Below are 9696 nucleotides of genomic sequence, written 5' to 3'. Positions count from 1 at the left end.
CCTCACCAGAGCCCAGCACAAGGGCATGATCTCTTCCATTGTGTCATGGAGGCTCATGACATTGAGACAAATCATCTATTCAAAAGAGATCTATTTCATGAAGCAGTTAACTTCCTCCTGCTCCCAGCAATTACAGGTCCAATGAAAACAGATTTATGATATCAAATGAAATTGTTATGACTTGACTGACTTAAAGAATCCTGAAGGTTTCAGCAGGGCAACATGGAATGCCCGGTCATTGTGCCCAAGGCAGCGAGGGCTCTCCCTTGGACTCCTGGGTGTCATAGAGGGATTTCTGACTGCCCTGTGCTGTCACAAAGACGGTTCTGGCTGCCCCGTGATGTGGAAGAGTGGCTAGCTAACAAAGGTCATGTTCCCATGCAGCAATTAGCTGAGAAAGAATTAAACAACAGTAGAGTGTAGTTGGTATGAGATGTTGCAAGGTCAGAAAGACTTTAGTGATAACTGTGAACTGAGAACAGGACACCGCGATCAGAAGAATGTGGATTCAGCACAGATGAATGACCACAAGAATGTGGAACTAGGTGGAGTTGACCTTAAATGAAATACCCAATAATGAGCTTGCTTTTGCACTATGTATGAGCCTAATTATTGATGTTATATAGGGAGTTTGGAGTTGCCAATAAATGAGACCTGCTGATCATTCATATTGAGTGCTGCTTGTCTCCCACCAAACTCATCACCGTGATGTCACCCAGGGGACTCTGCCAGACTGCCAGGCTGTAAAAGGGGTGCCCCAGGAGCAGACAGTGTCGGGCACAGCAATCTGGCAGTGTCTCTTGGCAGACAGCAGCCTCAGCCTCCCACCATGGTGGGGCTGGATTTCCATCACTGGGGCCCCACATGTCTCTGGGGAGCCTCTTCCCCGGCCTGTGCTGGTGACCTGGAGTGCTACAGACAGTGCCATGGGCATCCTCAGCATCTTCACCGTGGGTGAGCTGCTGGCAATGACGATGGTGGTGCTGCAGCTCATCCTGGTCACTGTCACGCTACGGGACAAGCGTCTGTGGGTAGGTGGCCTTTGATCTGCTGTGTGGGCTGGGCTGGGCAAGGGTGGCTTTGGGGTGTGTTGGTGTGGCATGCGTGACAGGACAAAGCAGAGCGTTCTGGGGAGCTGCTCTTGTCTCAACCATCCGTGCTTCTTGCAGAGGATCCGTCAGAACTCAAAGCACCCAAGTGCAGCGAGAGGCCGGCTGCAGGGGCAGAGCGATGTGGACAGGGCACGGAGATCAGCAGACATGGAGCTGCAGCCCCATGGCAGCTCCCCAGGCAGTTCCATCAGCTCCAGGAGCCGTTTCCCAAGGTTCATCCGGAGCTGCCGGGACTCCCGGGCGCTCTTTGAGGAGCAGCGCGAGGAGCTGGAGGCACAGCTAGCCCAGCGGTGATGGGGCAGGGGGAGCGGCAGCGTGGTCCATGCTGGTCTGTATGTTATGCCAAGGCTGCTGGGGGTCAGAGAGTGTTGCCTTGGAGTGGAGTTGGCAATGCCAGACACGTATAAGGTGACAGAAGAGGACAAAACTAAGAACATAAGATGATGCAGCAGCAACAACTCCATGATGCTGGAACGCAAAAGATCTGTGGCGATAGCCGGGTTGCTCCCTAGACTGACAGTGATCTTGAATCCCAGTGTATTGGAAAGCAGGAGCAGCATTTCAATGGAGCTGGAATACAGCAGCAGCACTCCTGCTGGAAGGTTCCTGGCAGCTTCATGCCTGCCTTCAGAGATACCTGGAAGCCTGGCAGACACGCCGTGTTCAGTGCCACCAGTGCTTCGGCATCTGCTTTAAGTCCCAATGGTGGTGGCGATGCTGCACCCAGGTGAGAAAAAGGGTGTAGTAAGAATGAGGGGTAGGGGAGTAGGGAACTGCCTGGGACAGCAGATCCCTTGGCCTCTACAGATCCCTCTGTAGAGTCTTCATGTCCTCTGGAAGATCCTGTTCTCTACAAATTGGCTGAGGGTCCCCTCCTCCAGGTCACTGATAGAAACAGGACTGATCTCGGTGCTGCCCAGGGAAGCCCCACTGGTGACTGAATACCAGTCTGAACCAGGGACTGAATTAAACTTTCCCCTACCACTCTCTGGGTCTACCCATCCAGACCCTTTTTTACAGTGAGCTGTGGACATGTCCAAGCCGTGGGCAGCCAGTTTCTCCACAAGAATGCTTTGGGGAATGGTGTCAAAGGCTTAACAAAAGCCCAGATAAACATCATCCCCAGCCTTTCCCTCTCCCACCAAGCAGGTCCTTTGTCATAGAAGGAAAGCTATGGACAAAACAGTAAACTTCATTGCACCCTACTTTGAGGGTGGAATGAAGGACCCCAGGAACTATCAATCTGCCTACCAGCTTTCCCTCTGTGTCTGGGAAGATTCCCACTTCCCACTTGATTCTTACCCATCAACCCTCAACCCTTTCATCACCACTGTCAGTTCCTAGACAGTCAAAACACTCCCTCATATACAGGGCTACCCCACTGCTTCTCCTTCCTTGCTGTGTCCTTCTGAAGAGTTTATCTCCTCCCAACCCCTTGTGCAACACCAGCCTATTTGCTGGCAGGATGGTGTGAGGAACAGCAAAGGCCTTGACACTCAGCACTGATTGAAACATCCTGGGACTATCAACAGTCTTTTCAGCACAAATCCAAACCACAGGCCCACTGGAAGAAATTGAACTCTTCCTGGCCAACTCAGCATGTTCTCCAGACTTTATTATTCCATGTTGTGTATGTCCTGCTCAGGTCTCACACCATCACAACACATCCTCATCTTTCCAAATAAATGTCTGGGAAATGTCCATGAATCTTCAGAGCTGGGCAACAGCTGTCCTGTGGAGCCTGTGAGGAAGAGGATGATAGAAGTGGAGGATCTTGTAGAACCAGACAGGAGAAGCAGCTCCATGGGGCTGTGCAGCACTATTACCATTGCTCTGGGTAGAAGTGGTTCCCCAGGTCGTCTGCTTTCCCTTTTTAAAAATGGGCGTTATATCTCCTTTTTTCCAGTCATCAGGGACTTAGTACATAACTACCACGATTTAAAAAAAAAAAAGATGGATTATGGCTTAGCAACTTCTACTAGCTCCCTCAGGACCTGGGGATGTATCTCTTCAGGTCCCATGGACTTGAGCACATTCAGGTTCCTTACATGACCTTGCATCATATCCTTTCTGTGGGCTCAGAGTCATCATTCTCCCAGTCCCTGCATTTGCCTTTGTCAACTTGGGCAGCATGGCTGGAACACTTGCCATCAAAGACAATGAGGCACAGAAGTCCTTCCACTTCCACAGAAGTCCTTGAGAAACCTGAGTCTTCTCTTTGTCCAGGGTAGTCAGGTCTCTTGTTTCCTTCTGGAGGGGGCCCACATTATCCCAGCTCTCTTGCAACATAACTATAGAAGCCCTTCTCAATATCCCTGTCCCTGCCCTCTGCTTAATCTTCACCCACAGACTCTCAGCTGGCTCCTCGTAGATCCCCAGGCAGAGTTTCATATCCATATCCCCTCCTCATCTTCCTAGCCTGTCTTTCCTAAAAAGCCTAAACCCTTCCATTCCAGTGCTCTAGTCATGGGAGCCATCCCACTGTGGCTCCGTGGTATTCTGCTTTCCTTTTTGCTTGTTGGTAATTGCCAGTGCTTGCTTTTATTCAAATGAGAAAATTGCCAAGGAGTTTGGCAAGGAGCTCCTCCCAGCTGTTTGGAGGAGATGAAAGAACCTGAAACTGCTTCTTCTGTAAATCAATAAAGGTGGGATTCTGTATGAAGCTCACTGTTGTAACTAACCAGTAACTTCCACTGATATTTTAACTATTAAAAAATGTGACTTTTATCATGAGTGTGAGTGTAAAATACAAAAAACTGTTGAGCTTTTTCCATTCCATGAACCTTTTTTTCCCACATCTATATCCTAGGGAGGTGTTTGGCACTGCCCCTCACTTTTGGCTCTGACTGTGGGTTTGTGGTGCCAACCCCCTCACACAGCTCCCCCCCCATGGGCGTCCCCACCTCCTGATGTGCAGCAGCCTCAGGTGTGGCCGGTGAGGATGAGGAGGGGGCAGACACTGCTGTGGGGGGAGTGTGTGTGTCACCTGGGCACACCTGTTGCAAAGAGCTGCTGGAGGCTCTCAAGGAGTGATGCTGAGAGCATCTCACAGGAGCTGGGGAGTACTCGCAGCACGGCTCAAAGAAGGCGTGCGGGGGCAAGCCCTGTGCCAAGAGGCAGTGCTGGAGAGGAGAGCAACACCTGAGCAGGTGGGCTAGGGTGGGGGCACAAGATCTTTTTCCTTTCATCTTTTGATTTCATCTTCCCAGTCCCTCCCCAGTCCATCCCACTGACCCCAGAAAATGGAGGTTTTGTGGGGAAAAGGGTTTAAATTGAGGAGAAAATCTCCTTTTCAGTTTCTGTCTGTGTTTAAATTGAGGCTAAATGCCTTATGTAATCTCCAGTATTTATTAAAATATTTGGAAAAATGTTTAACAGTTTTGAGGTCAGTTTTTGTAGTCTAAAAAGCAGTAGCACCATCATCAAAACCCAGAAGTTTTTGATAGTTAAAAGTGAAGCTGTTCTGGTTTTAAATTGATATATACTTGATCTGACCATTTTTCTATCTATTCACACAGATTTTAAAAACATTGGAAATCTTCCCCGAGGGATAGTGTCTCATTAACTTTTTTCTATTATTTGTACCAATACCTGTAAATTTGTACAGCTGCAGACTGGAATCTTCTGGATGGATTCTGTGACATGACCAGCAAGATGGAGAATGCCTTCCCCAAGTACTAATAATTGTACTCCTCTAAATACGCATTAAAAAGAACAGATACCAGATCTGAACAGCAAGCAGGAAAAGAGAACAAAAAAACCTGAGCTGGGGAACTCCTGGGCTTCCTGTCAGTTTAAGATTGTGATCTTCCAACCATTGAGAAAAGTATCAGGACCTAAGGAATATAGGGAATCAAATAGAAATAAAATAGAGGGAATTAAACAAAATGACCCTGCTAAATATTCAGTGGAAAACTATGCCTGTGTGCCAGACAAAGAGTAAGCAGTTTCCTGAATAAGGTTATTGAGAACAGTACTCAGTGACTACTTCCAGCTGAGTATGAGTATTTGCTATAATGTAACCTTCCAATTAGAATTCCAGGGACAGTGATTTGCAGATTAATAATGAGCTATCACTAAGTACAGAATCCAAGAGGAGACAAGCTTTCAAACTACCTTCAGGGTCTGGCTTCCTCTGCTTGGTAATAAGAAGGCAAAGAAGAGGGCAATAACTTTGACATGGGTTTTAATTTCTAGGGAAGGATGTTTATCCAGGTGCCTGCAGTGTATCCCAGCATGAGAAGGCAGTTACTGCCCCTTCTGAGCATAACCCTTCAGGAATAAATAATTTTTCATCTGTTGGCCCTTAAGTAGCTAAAGCATATTTTGTAGTTACTAAATGCTCCCCATTGCCATTGTTTCCCAGTGGATCCTTGTGTCCCCTTCCTTGCCTCTGTTCTTTTTCAATCCCTCTCTGTCTTGCTGCCCATCCCAGGTTTTGGGTTTGGGTGGGGGTTTTGGTTTAGGGTTGTCTTTTTTTTTTTTATTTTTTTATATTTGTTATGTTTTGTTTTTCTATTTCATCCTACAGCCCATTCTTTTGTTCTTTCTTTTCTTCCTGTGTCCTCTCTGCCACCACTCCCTCTTTCTGCCTCTGGCCTGTGCCTGGGGTTTCGGGGAGCGATTTCTGGGACCTGCCCCCCTTTTCTTGTTGCAGCAGAGCTCCTTTTTGGGAGGGGGTTTAGACCTAGAAAGGCTTCCAATAAAGCAAGGTGCTGCTGTCCAGGGCAGTTGGAGTTGTTCTCTGCCTTCTTTGGGGGTGAGGAGCAAAGGCTGAGGGGTCCGGGGTGGAGACTGGGGGGCTCCCGTGTCCCTTGGGGCACGCCGAGGTCCCCGCCAGAGGGAGGGACACGCTGTGCTGGAGGAGCAAGGTGAGCGGGGAATGGGGAGGGCTCGTGCTGGGTGCCCTTGCCCAGAGGGGACCCCGAGCTGCCAGGAAATTCCCTGGGAGGGCTGGGTGCAGAATCCAAACACCTGTGGAGTTGTTCTGGTTTTTACCGCAGGTATTGGCAAGGGACAGGAATTGACCTCTCCAAATCCCCTTGGAAAGGAACCCCCTCTCTGTGCACTCCGTCGTTAGGGTTTTGTTATGTCAGGAACGGCTTAGGGTTAAGAAAGTGGGTTTTGTCTTTCCACCTCTTACTTCCCTGTAAAATGGGAGTGTATAAAACACATGTGTGCATCCCTGAGGTATTAAAATGCACCGATAGAAATTTCTGGGCCTAAGGTCCATAGAGACGAGCGCGTTCTGCGCTCGGGGTTGAGTAGGGATTTATATTTTTGTCATTCTGACCTGTTAGCTGAAAGAATTGGGAGAGTTTCCAAGAGAAAGAAATGCAAATTTCAAAAAGCAGAACGTTAGAAAGAGAAATATATAAATGTATACATGTAAAAATAAATATAGGGAAGCTAGGTAGATCTATATATAGAGAGAGAGAGCCATAAAAAAGAAAGAAATACAAGTAATCCAAGTCTAGACAAGTAGATTAATATTCAGTATGAAAACTATATGGATAGATGCTAATATAATATATTTTAATATCAGTTCTGTATGATATCTCTGTGTATAGATAAAGAAGATCAATATGATAGAAATAAATATTACAAAAATTTAAATGTAGGGTCCTTTTGTTATTTATTTGGATACAGGCATGGCATATAAATGAATAATATAGAAATGAAAATATACACATCTATAATAAAGAAATAAATATAGGGAGATAGATAGATAGAGAGAGAGAGAGAGAGAGATAGAGAGATATAGCCATAAAAAAGAAATAAACATAAATTATCTATATCTAGACAAGCTGGTTAATATTCAATATGAAAAATATACGGATAGATGGTAATGTATTTTAATATTTGTTGTGCATTATATCTCTGTGTGTATAAATAAAGAAAATCAATATTATAGAAATAGATATTATAAATCTTTCAATCAAGGGAATTACTGGTTTTTATTTGGTTACAGGCATGGCATTTAAATGAATAATATAGAAATGAAAATATACACATCTATAATAAAGAAATAGATATAGGGAGATATATATATATATAGAGAGAGAGGGAGCCATAAAAAAGAAATAAATACAGATAATCTAAATCTGGAAAAGTCGATTAATATTCAGTATGAAAACTATATCCATAGATGATAATATAATATATTTTAATATCAGTTATGTCTGATATCTATGTGTATAGATAAAGAAAATCAATATGATAGAAATAAATATTACAAATACTTAAATGTTGGGGCTTTTTGTTTTTTATTTGGATAGAGGCATGGCATAAAAATGAATAATATAGAAATGAAAATATACACATCTATAATAAAGGAATAGATATAGGGAGATATATATAGAGAGAGAGAGAGGGAGCCATAAAAAAGAAGTAAATACAGATAATCTAAATCTCGAAAAGTCGATTAATATTCAGTATGAAAACTATATGGATAAATGCTAATATAATATATTTTAATATCAGTTATGTCTGATATCTATGTGTATAGATAAAGAAGATCAATATGATAGAAATAAATATTACAAATATTTAAATGTAGGGGCTTTTTGTTATTTATTTGGATAGAGGCATGGCATATAAATGAATAATATAGAAATGAAAATATACACATCTATAATAAATGTATATAGGGTGATAGATAGGGAGATATATAGATAGGGAGATATATAGATAAAGAGATATATAGATAGGGAGATAGATAGATAGATAGATAGATAGATAGAGAGATAGATAGATAGATAGATAGATAGATAGATAGATAGATAGATAGATAGATAGATAGATAGACAGATAGATAGAGAGCCATAAAAGAAGAAATAAATACCAGTAATCCAAATCTGGACAAGTAAATTAATGATCAGTATGAAAACTATAGGGATAGATGGTGATGTACTTTAATATCTGTTATGCATTGTATCTGTGTGTACAAATATAAAAGATCAATATTATAGAAATAGATATTAAAAACATTTAAAACAAGGGTTTAATTGGTTTTTATTTGGTTAGAGGCTTAGAGGCAGGGCTTTTAAATGATTAATATAGAAATGAAAATATACACATCTATAATAAAGAAATAAATATAGGGAGATATATCTATGTATAAATTGAAATAAAAACCAAAAAAACCCCAAGTAATCTAAAACTAGACAAGTAGATTAATATTCAATTTGAAAAATATATGGATAGATGTTCATATATTTTTATATTGATTATGCATTTTATCTATGTGTATAAATATAGCTCAATATGATAGAAATAAATATTAATTACATTTAAGTGAAGGTGTATTTTGTTTTTTATTTGGTTAGAGGCAGGGCTTGCTAAGTTTCGATGGGGGGTGGGTTTTGGGACGTACCTCGGAGAAGAATTTTTGGAAGGGGGTTGCACACGTGGTTTCTTGCCTCGCTTCTCTGCACGTGCAGGGGCGCCCCCCCGCCCGCCCCGGGCTGAGCTCTGCGGCAGTGCTGCCGCCTTGTGGGCAAAGAGCGGTACTGCAGCTGTGCGCCGAGCCGGGCGGGGCCGGGGCGAGCGGGGGCCGAGCAGGGCCGAGCCGAGCCGAAGCGGGCGGGGCCGAACCGAGCCGAAGTGGGCCGGAAAGAGCCGAACCGAGCCGAGCCGCGTCGGGCCCCCCCCACCTCCGGAGCCGGCCGGGAGGACCCCGGCAGAGGCGTTGACTGGTTAATATTCAATATGAAAAATATACGGATAGATGGTAATGTATTTTAATATCTGTTGTGCATTATATCTCTGTGTGTATAAATAAAGAAAATCAATATTATAGAAATAGATATTATAAATCTTTCAATCAAGGGAATTACTGGTTTTTATTTGGTTACAGGCATGGCATTTAAATGAATAATATAGAAATGAAAATATACACATCTATAATAAAGAAATAGGTATAGGGAGATATATATATATATATAGAGAGAGAGCCATAAAAAATAAATAAATACTGATAATCTAAATCTAGAAAAGTCGATTAATATTCAGTATGAAAACTATATGGATAGATGCTAATATAATATATTTTAATATTAGTTATGTCTGATATCTATGTGCATAGATAAAGAAGATCAATATGATAGAAATAAATATTACAAATATTGAAATGTAGGGACTTTTTGTTTTTTATTTGGATAGAGGCATGGCATTTAAATGAATAATATAGAAATGAAAATATACACATCTATAATAAAGAAATAAATATAGGGAGATAAATTGATAGATAGACAGATAGATAGATAGATAGAGAGAGAGAGAGAGAAAGAGAGATAGAGAGATATAGCCATAAATAAGAAATAAACACAAATTATCTATGTCTAGACAAGCTGGTTAATATTCAATATGAAAAATATATGGATAGATGGTAATGTATTTTAATATCTGTTGTGCATTATATCTCAGTGTGTATAAATAAAGAAAATCAATATTATAGAAATAGATATTATAAATAGGTATAGGGAGATATATATATAGAGAGAGAGATATATACATAGAGAGAGAGAGAGAGCGCCATAAAAAAGAAGTAAATACTGATAATCTAAATCTAGAAAAGTCGATT

At 42.2% G+C, this 9696-nt stretch overlaps 1 protein-coding gene across 1 annotated transcript; it reads left to right on the top strand.

Moving 5' to 3' along the window:
* Positions 1–360: 360 nt before the first annotated feature.
* LOC147653861 (uncharacterized) lies at positions 361–3839 on the top strand. Its single transcript, XM_086879461.1, has 2 exons — positions 361–1031; positions 1170–3839. Exons 1-2 carry the CDS (start codon positions 927–929, stop codon positions 1404–1406), a joined length of 342 nt encoding a protein of 113 aa, XP_086735587.1. The 5' UTR covers positions 361–926; the 3' UTR covers positions 1407–3839.
* Positions 3840–9696: the final 5857 nt, after the last annotated feature.

Source organism: Cyanistes caeruleus, chromosome 3 (genome assembly GCF_971803275.1).
Source record: "Cyanistes caeruleus chromosome 3, bCyaCae1.hap1.1, whole genome shotgun sequence".
Taxonomy (NCBI): Eukaryota; Metazoa; Chordata; class Aves; order Passeriformes; family Paridae; genus Cyanistes; species Cyanistes caeruleus.
This window is presented reverse-complemented; position numbering and strand designations above follow the sequence as displayed.